The sequence below is a fragment of the Martes martes genome, assembly GCF_963455335.1.
Source record: "Martes martes genome assembly, chromosome: 8".
Classification (NCBI taxonomy): Eukaryota; Metazoa; Chordata; class Mammalia; order Carnivora; family Mustelidae; genus Martes; species Martes martes.
The window spans coordinates 37,417,459-37,434,694 of record NC_137895.1 but is presented as its reverse complement, the minus strand read 5'-3'; the positions used below and the strand labels follow the sequence as shown (position 1 = coordinate 37,434,694).

The 17,236-nt window shown below is 34.9% G+C and overlaps 1 protein-coding gene across 12 annotated transcripts in view; it reads right to left on the bottom strand.

Annotated features, from left to right (window-relative positions):
- PPFIA2 (PTPRF interacting protein alpha 2) overlaps nt 1–17,236 on the bottom strand; it is a gene marked incomplete at both ends in the record, with an annotated part of 479,299 nt that overhangs the window by 105,616 nt on the left and 356,447 nt on the right. For all 12 annotated transcript variants that reach the window (XM_080810779.1, XM_080810781.1, XM_080810773.1 and 9 more), the window contains 3 exons: nt 3,050–3,184; nt 4,192–4,338; nt 15,636–15,857. In XM_080810779.1, the coding sequence (XP_080666905.1) occupies nt 3,050–3,184; nt 4,192–4,338; nt 15,636–15,857 (504 nt within the window). The remainder of the gene's footprint in view (nt 1–3,049; nt 3,185–4,191; nt 4,339–15,635; nt 15,858–17,236) is intronic.

Below are 17,236 nucleotides of genomic sequence, written 5' to 3'. Positions count from 1 at the left end.
TAAGCCTTAAATGAGCTTTACCTACCTATCTACACACACACAGACACACACATATACAAAAGATCACCTTATCAACCAAGGAATAAATTCAGACAACATTTCTATATAAAAACTGGTGTCAATTTTTAACTACTATTGATTTATGTTCATTTTTAGCTTTGTGAAGACTGCAGTTTAAGTAAGTCACGTAAATACAAGAACAATCTGCTATTTTCTGTACTCCTTGATCGGATATAGAGCTTTTCTTGATTTCACTCTTAAATGTTACACAGGAAAATTTCAAATGAGCTAAAGTTTTAGAGGAAATTATACATAGATACGGTTTTCAGAAAAACATGAGTATATTTAAAAATGGAGCAGAAATAAAAGTTAAAGAGAGGAGGACCAAAGAGAAAAAAAAAAGAATAGGTAGCAAACAATAAAAGCAGAAAAAAATATATAGGCCAAATAAAATGTCTGAAACATTATTTAGAATGTCATTCATAATACAGGAAAGGAAAGCTTAGCTTTAAGCTAAGCAGAAATCTTTTTACTTTAGTGTCAAAAAATCAAAAAGTAGAAAAAATTACGATGATCAACACTAGTGATATATTGAAAATGAACTGACAATGAAAAAATAAATAAGTAAAGCAGGTTCTAGAGACAGTCCCTAAAGATCTTTGAACTAAGAAGAAAAAGCGCAAGATCATTATAGCCATAAAACTTATGAAAACAAATGAAAGAGTCCCTCCAAATGCTATAAAAATGTTATGAGCAGAGGGAGTGTTTTGAGGATAAAACCTCATCACTGACAAATGTGTATGAAATATGTCAATAATCTAGAAACTCTGTAGTTGAAATAATGGTGTTTATATAGAGTCAGCCTAAGAGAAGGTGGTAAAAGAGAGCAGAATGAACCCTAGTATTTTTAGTACTTCCTAAGAAGGATAAAATGCTACTGAAAAAGGAGAAAATCTAAAGGATTCAGATGAAGTGAAATTTTAGCAACATATTATTAGGTAGAAGTAAACTGCAGAAATTATTTCGAGTACATGAATGAATATATGTATAATAATAAATAAATAAATAACCCCAGAGAAAAATAAAGGGCAACAAAGATAAGGCACATATTTCAAGTTATCATTTTTAATATTCTAAATTAAGGTTTCTTAGGAATGTATAATTTGAAGACTCATAAGTCAAGTATTATGATTCAAAGTATGTTTCATCCTCAGTCCATCAGAGCTTAATTCGCAGCAGTTATTTGGTGAATTTTAAATTGTTACTCTGAAAGAGATTCCAGATATTCTTATATTTTACTCTGGATAATACTGATGATTATTTTACACTAAAATTTTACAAAAACTGCTTTTATTATTAGCCACTCGCCAAGCCCCTGAAAATAGTTCAGTAACTCATTATATAAGTTCATCTTCCTCAAAGGAAAAGCCTAAGGGGATGTGTGTGTGTGTGTGTGTGTGTGTGTGTGTGTGTGTATCTATACTTGAGTAATTTAAAATGTGCTTTCAAAAAAAAATAGACTACTACTAGTATATTTGCACATTTCCATATAATTTAGAGACTACTTCCCAAATTAAATGATAAATTTATCTTCAACTTAGAAATCACACATTTCTCAAATTGCCAGAAGGGTTTATGGTATGTCTATGACTATATAAGGATCCAGATTGTAACATTACCCTAATCATACTAATGTTTTATTCAGCTAGTAATTCTAGTACTCTGCAGACAACCAACTATTCCAATACTTTCTACCCTACTCTACTTGGCAAATATTTGCCTTTTCACTACCTGATTAATTACCTTATTTTAACCAACAGGCATCAGTCAACTGTTCCTCTTTAATCATTTACTTTTTCAGGAAAGTAAATGTGTGTGCCTGCTTTTATATTGCTGCATCAATTGTTTTGGATAATCCCTAATGCCAGAGTTTGTAACTTGCAGTTCACATGTCTATCTTACCCATTTATTACAGTGGCATGGAAAACTTAGCACATAGCAAAGATTGCATGAATATCTAAAATGTGTGTACATTTTAGGGGCACCTGGGTGGCTCAGTTGGTTAAGCATCCAACTCTTGGTTTTGGCTCAGGTCATGATCTCGTGATCCTGAGATCAAGCCCCATGTCAGGCTCTGTCCTAAGCTGAACATGGAGCCTGCTTAGGATTCTCTTTCTTTTCCCTCTGCCCCTCACCCCTGCTCTTTCTCTATCTCAAGTAAATAAATAATTCTAATATGTGTGTATATTTTTGAACTGATATTGAAAGTAAAACATGCTTTTAGTGAGCCAATCTAAACTTTCATTGTAGCAACATAGACATACACTTTGAAGCAATGTCCATCTCCATTGGACTGTGAAAGTTTAGAATAGTCATTTTAACATTATAATCTTGCAAAATTCTAAAATATGCAAAAAATTACAGACTCTAACAGCCATAACATGGCAGATAATTTTGAACACCCCTCAGATTATTACTGAATTTAACTGGTTCAGAAGAAACTATATTAAAATCGCCTTTACTGACTTCAGAATTTAGATTTCTACAAATCTAACTTCCAATTTCTAACAAATTTTTTCATACTATAGTCAGAACACAATAAACTGCTTATGATATTTCCTATATTTTTAATACCAATTTATGTTAAGTCTATAAATAATCATGGCTTATCTACATACATATTAAATATCATCATTATTTGTTATATTTGGTGATTATTCTAATTTACAAATATATTTTCATGGAAAATCGACTACAAGGATGTGAAATTTTATATTTACTACTGTTTAACTAGGCAGAGGTATCATCGCATTCATATGTAAATCATTCATGGCATTGTAAATAAGATATATAATATGATAAATTAATCTAACCAACAAACCAATATGGTAGATTAAATTAACTTAAATTTCATAAAATCTAAAGAAAATCTATAGATTCCATTTGGCTTACCAGTAGTCTAAGACTCTAAGAACTAAGTACTAGTACTCTATGACTAAGTCTAGTTCTCTAAGAACATCTAGGTTGACTAAATGTCTTATTGCAGTACCTTTGTCAGGGCTGCAATTCTCTGAGCCAGTTCAGCCTCTACTTCAGGTAAGGTCTCAGCTTTTCTCATAGTCTGCTGCAACTTTTGCTCAGCCAGCTCAAGACGCTCTTGTAATTGTCTGTTCTTCTCTTCCATCTGAAATAGGGATGGGAAAAGAGATACTTACAGAGAAACTGTGAGGGTAACAAATCCCAGCCACCAGGGGCTTTGGGTTTCAGCCATTATTTGCAACTTAAAACCATCCACTACTACCACACCTGCTGTACAAAGAGATGACTCTATTCGTACTTTCATATACTGCTTAATCACATTCCTCAATAAAATTCAGCACTTTAAAAAACAGAAAAGCTCTTACCAATGGCAGCAAAAAGAATAAAAGTTACTAGTGAGTATAAACCTGGACAGATGGATTATAACTCAAAACTAAGACTTCAGATATACCATAATAGCATAATACTGAAAATTATAGTATTAACCGGTGTGAGAGAGCGAATGTAGCACAATGGTTAAGGGTCCAGTCTCTAGAGATAGGTTAGACAAAACTTTTTTTCTCTGAAAGACTAGAAAATAAATATTTTAGGCTTTGTGTATTATTTAGTCTCTGTTTCAACTACTTAAATCTACTATTGTAGCACAAAAACAGTCGTAGATTGATGAAATAAATGAGTAAGGTTGTTTCAACAAAACCTTATTTGTAAAACAGAGCCATAGTTTTGGCACATGGGCCATAGTTTGTCCACTCCTGCTCTAGAGTCAAATAGACTTAAGCCTCTGTAATAACTCCGGCAATTACCAAATATGTGACCTTGGAAAAGTTTTCATGTCTCTGAACCTTAGTGCCTCAGTATAATTGTGCTTACTTCACAGGTGACGGTTATATTTAAGTGAGGTAATACATGTTAACTGTTTAGCACTTTCTGGCTCATGTCTAGATCCAAAGTAAATATTAATCATTATTTTTATTATTATTAAGACAAATATATAAATTACATGCTGAAAATTACATCTGTCTAGTCAGTTCTATTCTAAGTGTTAGAGAATGGTTGATTGCCAAGAAATACCTTATTTTATTTACTCCATGTTTTGTGAGAATGATTAGAACACACATGGACCAGAACAAAACCAAGGTAGAGATACTCAACCTGCCGTAGGATGGCTTCTTTATTTGCTAACTCATTTTCTAGTTTATCATTCATGTCATGTATGGAGGTAGATTCTCTCTGAGCACTGAGGTAACGCTTCTCAAGGGTTGTGATTCTTTCTTCCATATCTTCCTTCTGTGCCATGGCCTACAATTAAAATAAGAAATTAATTAAAATCAGATTTTCAGAGAGTTCAATGTATTGCCTTGTTATTTAAATAAAATAGTAAGATTTAAAAGCTATTGTTTTCCTGAAGTAATATTCATTCCTTTCTTTGCAAGGAAGGTATGCAAGACTTCATGTGAATTTTCCCAATCTGTTAGAATCCTTAGAATCTGTTAGAATCCTTACATCCTGGGTTAATGAAAAGTTTCCTTCTCTGAGAATGCAGTGGAGTACATGAAACCGCCTACCATGGAACTGACATTCTTAGAAAAGCAGTGACAGGTAAATTAGCTCATTATACAGTAGAAGTAAGTATAATTATGGGTAGAGCTATAAGCCATAAAGGTGAAATGGTGGCTACTATTCCACACTGCAAAGCAATCTTCAACTAAGGATAACCAATATCATCAGTACTCTTATCTTCAGATATAAATAAGAGTAACTCAATGATTTAAAAAAGAGGTCCAAAAAAAAGTAAATTTGAATCATATTTGCAAATGAATCAACCAATTGACTTTGAACCTTAACTGTTTTCCTTGCATATGTATTCTAATTAAAAAAAAGAATTTAAAGAACTCAGTGAACACAAAACTCTAGGGAAAAATCAACTACCAGTGCAAATGGAGAAAATCTTGGCATTAATGATATTCTAAACAATAATTTTTAAACTATCTAATTCATAGATAATATGGATAAAATTTTATCTCCCTAACAGCTTATATGAAAATTTATTAGTAGGTGGATAACCTTTTTACTTTTTATTTTTTTAACTTAATTTTATTTTTCAGTGTTCCAAGATACATTGTTTATGTACCAACCCAGTGCTCCATGCAATATGTGCCCTCCTTAATACCCACCACCAGGCTCACCTATCCCCCCACCCTCCTCCCCTCCAGATAACCTACTTTTTAAAAAAGATATTAAGAAAGGTCAGCTGAAGAAGTGAGCCTCATGGAAAAACTGAGAGCTTTTCCCCAAAGGTCAGGAACATGACAGGGATGCCCACTCTCATCACTTTTATTCAACATAGTACTGGAAGTCCTAGCCTCAGCAATCAGACAACAAAAAGAAATAAAAGGCATACAAATTGCTAAAGAAGTCAAACTCTCACTCTTCACAGGTGACATGATACTTTATGTGGAAAACCCAAAAGACCACCTCAAAATTGCCAGAACTCATACAGGAATTCAGCAATGTGGCAGGATATAAAATCAATGCAGAGAAATTAGTGGCATTTCTATACACTAAAAATGAGACAAAAGAAAGAGAAATTAAGGAATTGATCCCATTTACAGTTGCACCAAAAAAACATAAGATACCTAGGAATAAACCTAGCCAAAGAGATAAAGGATCTGTACTGTAAAAACTATAGAACACTTATGAAAGAAATTGAGGAAGATGCAAAAAACATTCCATGCTCACTAATTGGAAGAATAAATGTCATTAAAATTCTACACTGCCCAGAGGAATCTATACATTCAATGCAATCCTTATCAAAATACCATCAGTATTTTTCACAGAGGTGGAACAAATAATCCTAAAATGTATATGGAACTAGAAAAGACCCTGAATAGCCAGAGAAATGTTGAAAAAGAAAGCCAAAGCTGGTGGCCTCACAATTCCAGACTTCGAGCTCTATTACAAAGCTGTCATCATCAAGAAAGTTTGGTACTGGCACAAAAACAAACCAACAGATCAAATGACAGAATAGAGAGCCCAGAAATGGACCCTCAACTCTATGGTCAACTAATCTTTGACAAGCAGGAAAGAATATCCAATGGAAAAAAGACAGTCTCTTCAACAAATGGTGTTGGGAACATTGGACAGCCACATGCAGAAGAATGAAACTGGACCATTTTCTTATACCATACACAAAGACAAACTCAAAGTAGATGAGATTAAGACCTAAATGTGAGGCAGGAACCCATCAAAATCCTAGAGAGGAACACAAGTAGCAATGTCTTTGATCTCGGCCACAGCAAATTCTTGCTAGACACGTCTTCAAAGGCAAGGGAAACAAAAGCAAAAATGAACTATTGGGTTTTCATCCAGACAAAAAGCTTTTGCACAACAAAGGAAAGAATCAACAAACCTAAAAGGCAACCTACAGAAATGGAGAAGATATTTGCAAATGACATATCAGATAAAGGGCTAGTATCCAAAATCTATAAAGAACTTATCAAACTTAACACCCAACCAACAAAAAATCCAGTTACAAAATGGGCAGAAGACATGAACAGACATTTCTCCAAAGAAGACATACAAATGGCTAACAAACATATGAAAAAATTTCCGACATTACTCAGCATCAGGGAAATACAATCAAAACCACAATGAGATAACACCTCACACCTGTTGTAATGGATAAAATTAACAAGTCAGCAAACAATAAATGTTGGTGAGGATATGGAGAAAGGGGAACCCTCTCACACTGTTGGTGGGAATGCAAACTGTTATAGCCACTCTGGAAAACAGTATGAAGGTTCCTCAAGAAGCTAAAAGTAGAGCACTATGGACCAGTGATTGGACTACTAGGTATTTATCCCCAAAGATACAAATGTAGTGATCTGAAGGAGCACCTGTACCCCAATGTTTATAGCAGCAATGTCCACAATAGCCAAACTATGGAAAGAGCTCAGATGCCCATCGACAGAGGAATGGATAAAGAAGATGTGGTATATATATACAATGGGATATTATTCAGCCATCAGAAAGGTTGGAACCTTATCATTTACATTGAAGTGGATGGAACTAGAGGGTATTATGCTGAGTGAAATAAGTCAATCAGAGAAAGACAATTAGCATATAGTTTCATGCATTTGAGGAATATAAGCGGAATCTGGAGGAAGGGGGGGGAAATGGAATGGGAAGAAATCAGAGAGGGAGACAAACCATGAGAGACTCTTTTAACTATGGGAAAGAAACTGAGGCTTGTTGGAGGGGAGGTGGGTAGGGAGATGAGATAACTGGGTAATGGGCATTAAGGAGGGCAGGTGATTGATGAGTACTCGGTGTTATATGCAAATGAGGAATTACTGAATTCTACATCTAAACTAATGATGTTCTATATGTTGGCTAATTGAATTTAAATTACCAAAAAAAAAAAAAAAAAAAAAGGTGAACTTTATGGGCCCACTGTGGTTTCCTGATAATTTGAGGAGCTTCTTTGCATAAGGAGCTTAAAATTGATGTGATGGTGGTGGCTTCCATGTATTACTACCCAAATTTCTTTCATCAGTCTTCCTAATCAGTTCTTTTGGTCCTCTCCTTTGGGGCCCAGCACCTCCTGCCACATGCACAGAGCAGATAAATTTTCTTTCATTTTTCCAGAAGAAACAGAAGCCTGTAAATGGATATCCTTCAATGTCTTGGTCTTCCCTCACCATCAACTGGAAATAACCACATGCACAAATCATTAACTTCTAGCTTTCAGTTTAGAACAGGTATTCCACCATCTCTCAAAGTTTAATCATTATTTGTGCTCTAGGCTTTATAGATTTTATAGATTTATTTTTCTGCTTTCAGGATCTTGATCACTTTTTGTCTTAGATTTTCAAAATGATAGTAGAAGTAAATCCTACAACTGTAACAGAAACAATGAGGCAGGCTTATAGATAAGCTTATACAGACCTAGGTGGATGGCAGAAGAAAAAGGAATGATTCAAAGAAAATAAGAAAAAGAATGATAAATTATCTGCTTGACCACTGACCATAACTGAATTGAAATTATGGAATTTACTAATCTGGTAGAGTGGGTGGGAAGATACGCCATAGTTTTAAAAAACTTGATCACATTAATGTATCAAGTAATTAATAAAATTCTAGAAAAACAAAAAGCTTCACAACAATAGGAAATGTTATCATAGGAAACCACCACTCGGATCAGTTATGGAAACTATTTACAAAGCCATAATAATGGTGATACTAAATGTGATTTTGAGGTAACTGTAGTGGAAGGATGGTGGGAAGAGAAAGGAAGGGAGAGAATAAAAGAGCTAAAATCCTCATTTAACAGCAAGGCATGGATTAAATAAGAGAGAAGACAGCACCAAACAGTAATAGCTAAAGGACTGCAGTTAAGAATCTCAGGCAGGTAAGATGGGAAGTGGGCAGCCGCTCTGTATGTACATGTGTGTTTGTGTGTATGTGTTTAGATTCGTACCCTCTTACTATTATTTGACATTGAAAAATTGTGTATACATAAAAATTAAAAGCAATTAAAAACAATATTTCTTCCATGAAACCCATCATGCCTGCCTGCCCTGCCTACCCACAAATCAGATTTTCTTCTTGGAATCATCCTTGAAATCTTCACCCTAACTCCCCAATTAATAGCCTAATCTGTACCTTGCTATTGGTCTTTCTCCTGCTCCCACATTCTCTAACCTGCTGACCAAGACAGAATATTAAATACCAGTCTGATCATACTGCTTCTTGGCTTAAATACCTTTATATGTTCACCCCCCCCAACCCCATCCCCCCATATTCAGTGAAAATCTGAGCTACAAAGCTTGGAAAACAAATAGCTTCATGACCTGACACTTCTATCTCTAGGTACTGGGATGAGCAGCATACCCCCCACTCCCCTAAAAAAATTCATGTCCACTTAGGACCTGTGAATGTGACCTTATTTGTAAATAGGATTTCACAAGTGTAATCAAGTTAAGATGGTATTACATAAGATTAGGGTAGACCATAAATTCAGTGACAATTATTCTTATAAAGAGAGGCAGATTTGAAGACACATAGACATAGAGAGGAAAAAATGCAAAGTTAAGAGAGAAGGTGACTAGAGTTACACTGCTATCAGCCAAGAACACAAGGATTGCCAGCAACCACTAGAGGCTAGAAGTGGCAAAGAAGGATTCTTCACTAGAGTCTTTAGAGGGCATATGGCTCTGCTGACACCTTGACTTCAGACTTGGAGCTTCCAGAACTGTGAAAGAATAAATTACTGTTGTTTTGAGCCACCCAATTTGTGATAATTTGTTATAGGAGTCCTAAGAAACTAATACACTCTGTGACTTCATTTCCACCTGGAATGCATTTTTATTACTTTCTTCTGGGTCCCACTGACCTTCAAGATCCAACTAAAGATTACTTGGTTATTATATTAATATTAAAGATCAGAAATTCAATTAATGCAACAATTTGGCAAAAATTACCCAGACGAATTTTTTCAACATTACCTACACATCTCTAGATTTTAGCTAACACAAACAAAAGCTACTATTTGAAAAGCTTTTATTTTAAATTTTGACTTCTTCAATTCTATAATATTATTTTTTTAGCTCACTGAGGGTAGAGTTTATCATCTTAAAGGATTCTTTCAGAGTACTGTATTCTGTTAATTCCATTTTCACAAAGAATTCTGGGAACATTATGTCGATTTTGTAGCCCAAAAAGAAAATTCTGAATCTATCCTACATATATAAACTTCTAACTAAATAACAATAGCAATAAATTCAGTTAAAGACATATACAGGCTTCCTGAGAACGTGAGCACTGGAGTAGCACATACTAGCTCCAAATCCCAGTTTTTGCTATTCATTAACTCAGTTACCATGGAAATATGTTGATTATCTTTTCCATAATTCACCTTTTTTCTTTCTTTTTTCCTTTTGGTTTGTTTGCTTCTTTGTTTTGTTTTCTGTTTTTGTATGGGATATTAATCCCTACTCCATAACATTGTTGTGATACTACATTTTAAGTGCCTTGTGTGGTCTTATGAATAATACACACTCCATAAATAATAGCTGCTTCTTTATTATTAATTACTACTGTGCCTCTAATTAGCTGATCTGACTCTACGGCATACATTGCATGCAGAAGTCATTGTACAGACTTTGCTACTGCATTTTTGATTCAGTGATTCATGTGGGAGATTCAATTTTTAACTGCAAGCTGTGTTGCCAAAAATAAATTTTGAATTTACAAGTCAGAGAAATATCTTTTCCCTGCATGTCACTTGGAAATTCTAAAAAAGGAAGCTTTTCCTAGTCTCTAAAAACTGCTGCCTAAAAGGAGAAAAACAGTGTAAAGATTCAATTATCTCTTGACCTGAAGTTTGTGTACAAAATGGATTTTACTGTATCAAATAAATATAGCTCTACAGTAATGTAGATCCATGTTTCAGACAACAGAAAAGACAAAATTGATATGTATTTATTTAATCACTAAGGAATTTTTAAAGAACTCTTAACAGGAAGTTGGAAAGATAAGCTGGTTTAATTCACAAAACAATACATCATTTAAACACATCACAGAAAATTCTAATTCTTTGCATATCTATATATTTAATAAGATATTATTATCCAATACCCAATTAGTAGCTATCTTGTTTAAAAAGTGGAGAGCGAGGGGTGCCTGGGTGGCTCCGTTGGCTAAGTGCCTGCTTTTGACTCAGGTGGGGAGCCTCCTCTCTCACTCTCTGTAGCTCCCCCTGATTGCGTTGTTTCTCTCTCTCTCTCTGTTAAATAAATAAAATCTTAAAAAAAAAAAAAGTGGAGAGCTAAGTGCTATAAGATTATCCACATTTTCTAATAATGTGAACTATACTTAGCTTTAATCCAGATCCTTACTCTTATAGGTCACATTCAATTTAAGGAGCAAATAAGACAAAACTTCAAACAAAAGTAAATTTTTAAATAGATTTATTTCTTGACAAAGAATAATGTCAAAAATATATTCTAAAGCCATTAATGAAATATATTTGCAAAATTCATTTTAGATATATTAGGCTGTCCTCACATGTAAAGAAAATGCACTCAGTTTTTAATTATATTGTCAGTTTTTCCTATTTCCTATTTTTCCTTAATTAATTCAACAAATATGCATTGCTTATACAATATATACATACTGTGTTAGCAACACTCTAGGGGTAGCCAAGAAGAATCACTTTTTTATTCTCCTAGTAAAAAAACCTGCAATCTAGTAGACCTTGTGGGTCCATCACCCAAGAGTACATTATCAGTCAGGAAAATAAAAGCAGAGGCTGGAGTTTTGAGTATAAGTGATACTTTTTTAAAGTACATGATTTTCACATATTACTTATCGGAAAGAAAGAGCAAAAGATTGATTATTTGGGGGCAGTTATAGTGTAGCTGCATTTTTTATGCTAGTGTTATCACTGATAATTGATTCTATTTTGTTCATTTTGGAGGCTGCTCAGTGGAAGAAGCACAAGTTTTGAAGCTGGGCTAATTCTGTGTCTTCCTGATGTTGGGGGGTTGGAAGGAGTGGGGTGCTGGGGAAGGCAGTGCATATGCCTTTGACAAGTCACTTTACCACACTTGAGAAAAATGGAGATAATGACAAGTACCTTCTGGATAGGAGCAATATAAGAGATTAGAAAAATTAAATGTAATACACCCATAATGTTTTCATGGTTGATCCTCAAGAAATTCCTAGCAGCAAACCAGGGCCTTGTGGCCTGTGACCTGAACCTTTTTGGAAATATTCTATTTGGCCTTGACAGTGTTCTTAACACACACACACACATACACACACACACACACACACACACACACACACACACACTACACATGATATATCCAGAAAGGCAGACAGAGTATAGGTTCCTTGTCCAGGTCTCATTAACTCTACCACTTCCTATGTTGCATGTTTCCTGCCCAATATGTCATATATTTATACTGCTGGCCTGACTCTTGAAACATTTGTTTGCGACCACCCTTGAGAAGTGAATGATGAAAGATATTCTTTCCTCATGAATACCTTCCAAAATATAACTACATAAAAATTTTAGAGCTGATAAGACTCATTGTATTTTAAAAGAATTCCATGTGAAAGCAGAACACCTTACCAACTAGAAATGTTCCTCATAAAAGAGCACCGGCATCATATGATTGGTATTTTCCATCTGACTTAGTTCTTTGTTACCTACATCCAAAGACTATTAGAACTAAGGGGTTATTTTAACATAAACAGTAAGAAAGGGGAGCTGGAGATATGGGGCTCTACCCGTGACACTGGATTAGATAAACATGAAGAGAGAAGGTAGGAGAGGAGTGCTAGAGGGAAGGAAAATAGCTAAATCCCTGGCACCAAGACAATGAAGAAACCAGAAAGAGCAAGAGCTCAAGAAATAGCCTTGATGCTTTACTAACCAGAAATCTTAGTGTTCCAGACGGGGATATAGAAGAGTGGCAAACCTTCAGCTATTTTATAAATTCTCTAACTTTGGTTTGTGGGAAGGAGTAAAAATGAGAGACGTATCTTTGGATGATCAATTCATACAAAGGTATAGAGAGCACAGTATCATCATTTGTGTGGCAGTAGAGCAGTTCTGCCACTTCATAGATCACCTATCTTTTTCTAAGACAGTAGACATTGTTTTAGTACACAGTCTAATCTCATCTGTGCCATTTGATATTTATATCAAACACCTGTATATATCCATTCTCTCAACAAAGAGTTTTTGAATGCCTATTTTATACCCAGTAGTTGTGTAGGTGATTAAAATAGAGCAGCAAACAAAACAAAACAAAAAATCCCAGCCCTTATGAATCTTTATGCACAGTGGAGAGGGAGGTATATGACAAACAAGTAAATCAGTAAAGTACATATTATGTCAGATGGCAGTAAGGGCTGTGAGATAAAACAAAGAAAATGAAAGAAGAGGGAGAGTGTATATGTGCAAATAACAAAGTTAGGGAATACTTCACTGAGAAGAAAACATTTGAGCAAAGGAAGAAGGAAAAGAAAATGCAACAGAATAGATATGGCTACTTTAAGAGGCCATCTTGACTGAACAGAATGGGCTAAAATGAAAGAGTAGGAGATAATTTCAAAGAAGTCAGGAAGGTGGTAGTGGAGATCATAGATGGCTTTTAAGCCACTGCAAGGACTTTGGTTTTGTTGTAAGTAGGGTACATGGTCACTGAAGCAGAAAATTAACTTGAGCTGATTTACAGTGTAACAGGTCACTCAGGCTGCCATGTTGAGTAGACTGAAGTGGGTCACAGGGAGATTCAAATTAAAACCACATTGAGATACCACCTTACACCAGTTAGAATGGCCAAAATTAGCAAGACAGGAAACAACATGTGTTGGAGAGGATGTGGAGAAAGGGGAACCCTCTTACACTGTTGGTGGGAATGCAAGTTGGTGCAGCCACTTTGGAAAACAGTGTGGAGATTCCTCAAGAAATTAAAAATAGAGCTCCCTATGACCCTGCAATTGCACTACTGGGTATTTACTCCAAAGATACAGATGTAGTGAAAAGAAGGGCCACCTCTACCCCCAGTGTTCATAGCAGCAATGGCCACGGTCACCAAACAGTGGAAACAACCAAGATGCCCTTCAACGGACGAATGGATAAGGAAGATGTGGTCCATATACTCTATGGAGTATTATGCCTCCATCAGAAAGGATGAATACCCAACTTTTGTAAAAACATTATCAGCACTGGAAGAGATTATGCTGAGTGAAATAAGTCAAGCAGAGAGAGTTAATTATCATATGGTTTCACTTATTTGTGCAGCATAACAAATAACATGGAGGACAAGGGGAGATGGAGAGGAGAAGGGAGTTGAGGGAAATTGGAAGGGGAGGTGAACCATGAGAGATTATGGACTCTGAAAAACAACCTGAGGGTTTTGAAGGGGTGGGGGGTGGGAGGTGGGGGAGCCAGGTGGTGGGTATTAGGGAGGGCACGGATTGCATGGAGCACTGGGTGTGGTGCAAAAACAATGAATACTGTTACGCTGTAAAGAAATAAAAAATTAAAAAAAAAAAAAGGCAGAAGGAGGACAGGTCACGAGACTTTTATAATAATCCAGTGAGAGATGATGGTTGTGTGGAATAAGGAAGAGTCATGAAGACTGTGAGAAGAAGTCACATTACTGATATATGTTGAAGCTGGAAATAATGGTTTTATGGCTGAATCAAATGCAGTGTGAGTGAAACAGAGGTACCAAGGTCAGCTCCAAGGCTTTTGATCCAGATAAGGATAATGGCCTCAGGGACACCTGGGAAGTGTAAGACTACAAGTCTGGTTTAATGATAATAGCCTTAGGGACATCTGGGAAGTTTAAGACTACAAGAAAGTCTGGTTTCTTTGGGGTGGGAGGATTAACAGGAAAATAGTCTTGAATATGTTAACTTTCCAGGCATCAGGCAATCAGGACATAGGATATGCTGGAGATATAAATTGAGAGTCATAAGGCAGTGGGTGGTTTTTGGAGCCTTAAGACTGTATGAACTTAGCAGGGGAGTGAAGGTAGATTGAGAAGAGAAGGCACTGCAAGTCTAGGGAGAAGGAGAACCAACGAAGGAGCCTGAAATGAGGGTAGAAAGTAAAGATGGATGGAAATCAGAAGAGGAGAGGGTGCTTTAAGTCAAGTGAAGAATTACTACAGGGAGTGATAACTAGATCCAGTGCAGGGTTCAACAATGTGGAAGCTAGCAATGACTTTGTTAAGAACAGTTCTGATAAGATGTTAGAGGCAAAGAATGTAGAATGTGCTCAAGAGGGAATGGGAAGAAAAGAACTGAATACATACAGTAGAGTCAAATCCAATAACAACTAGTTAATTATATATAAAAAATATTTTACAAGATAAAAAATATGTAATTTAAAAGAATATGTAAAAATGAAAAAGGTAGAAGGTCACCAAATAAAATTTCCACAAATACAGATCATTTTCTTTTTAATTGAATAAAGTGAAAAGTGAAAGATTCTAAATATTTCACCTCAGCTGGTAAGATGATTAGGCAACGTTACAAATAAAATATCTCCTTGCACCTTTTTGCAGTAATTTTCAAGTACTCTATTAAACAGATGAAGTGATGTTATGTCTTGGAAGAATCAAAGATCTAGAGAAAGAAAGGTCCCCACATTCACACAGATACATTCACACTCATAGACACAACACCAAAATAAAAGGGGGAAAACTTAAAGTAGTGATTTTGAGTATTCCCATAGGCTAAGAGTATAGCAATTCATTATTCATACCCATGTCTAAAATTATTTAAAATCAGCAGCTTAAAAATGCAAAAAATCATTACAAACTGTAGAAGTTTGTAATGAAAAAGTAACCCTGTCTGTGACTTGATAGCAAATTTTCTTTTCATACATATTTAAAGGTTGATGAAGTATTTTTGCTTTCGTGGACACCTTTCAAAACTAAGATAATGCATCCCAAATTATAGTCTCCTGAGAAGATGTAAAGATTATATGCCATTAGAGGAGATTTGGAGAAAGCTTCTTAGAAGCGGCATTCAGAAGGCAAAGGCTGAAAGTGTTATGAATCACTTACCTCCCTAATGTCCCTTTGATATTTAGTGTTCATTTCTTCTGTTTTAATGAGATCCTTTCTTGCTGTCTCTGCTTCCTGTTCCACCTCCCCCACTCGGGAAGAAAGGGCTGCTAAACGTTCTTTCATTTGAGCCATTTCATAGTTTTGCTTTTCAAGCAATTCTTGTAGTTCGACTATTTGACTAGTTTCATCAGTTGAGTCTATAGAGCCATTGGATAAACGCTGCAGGAAACGAAAAAGAAATGGCACTTAGGATATTCTACATCTTTAATTTAAAATTCATGAACTTAAAGAAATGAAACTGATAGAGCTTTCACACTGAGAAACAAGAACTCTAACTAGTTCTGAAGAAAAACTAAGTTTCTAGGAAAACTCTTAATTGATGTTAAATATAAAGGTAGATCCATAATTTTCAAACAGGTTAGCAGATGCATTTGAACTGGAAGCTGTATATATGTAATATGTATAATATATATTAATTAATTTATATTCTATATTATATTAATAAATAATATATTAACATCATATAATATACACATATTAATTGTATTATATTATATTATATATTGACATATAATATACACATATATACATACATATCACATTATATATATTAACTTAGCACAAAACACTGGTGTATCCTAAACATTTAATAAATGGCAATTATTTTATCAATTATATTCAGAATTTATTATAAACAATATTACACTTATATAAACAGTATATTATTACTAAGTAACAAGAAAAAAATAGAAACTGCAATATTTTTATTCAAGATCCTGTGTGCATTTGCAAGTTTTATTTTCAATGACACTCAGAAAAAGAATTTACACACATTTTCCTTTTAAAGAAGGTTATTTCCAGTGTGAATCTGACCTAGCTGGAATAAAAGTATAACATAAAACAGCCTTGACTTCTGTATTGCTAAGAATATAAAAGTCCTGAGTGCACACAACCCACAGGTAGGAGGCTTAAAAGGATTAAATACTTTGAGACAGATTTCTCCCCTTGCTGCCTAGAAACAGGGTGACCCATGTCTTCAGAAGCATGTTCTATAGCCTGGCTGCATTGGAGAAGCTTTGTGGTAAAGATAGTGCAACAACTGGGGAGAAATAGCACTAAAAGAAAAAGGGCACAGCTAAGTCAAAATAAGAAAATGCTGATGCACTTTGCTTTAATCTAAATGCAAATAACAAATGCCAAATTAAAAAAAGATCAACATAAAAAAATAAGATGAGAGAAAGCAAAGAAAGTAGTTACTTTTGCTGGAGTGCTTGTTTGGAAAACATGAATTTCTGATTTAACACAACAGATACGAGAAACAAATTGAAAATTATATAAATTTTGTGTTTTCTTTTTTCAATGAACTGAAGTATAGTTGACAAGCAATGTTACATTAGTTTCAGGCGTACAACATAATGATTCAACAGCCCTGTATGTTATGCTGTGTTCTAAATTTTGTGTTTTCTTATGCACTATTCACTCCTGAGAACAGTGGCTAAACCCAGAAACCCATAACTAACTGAACTGAGCTATGGAGGAATACACAAAATGAACATATGTAGGTTCCTCAAACATCTAACATTACCTCAGTGTATCGC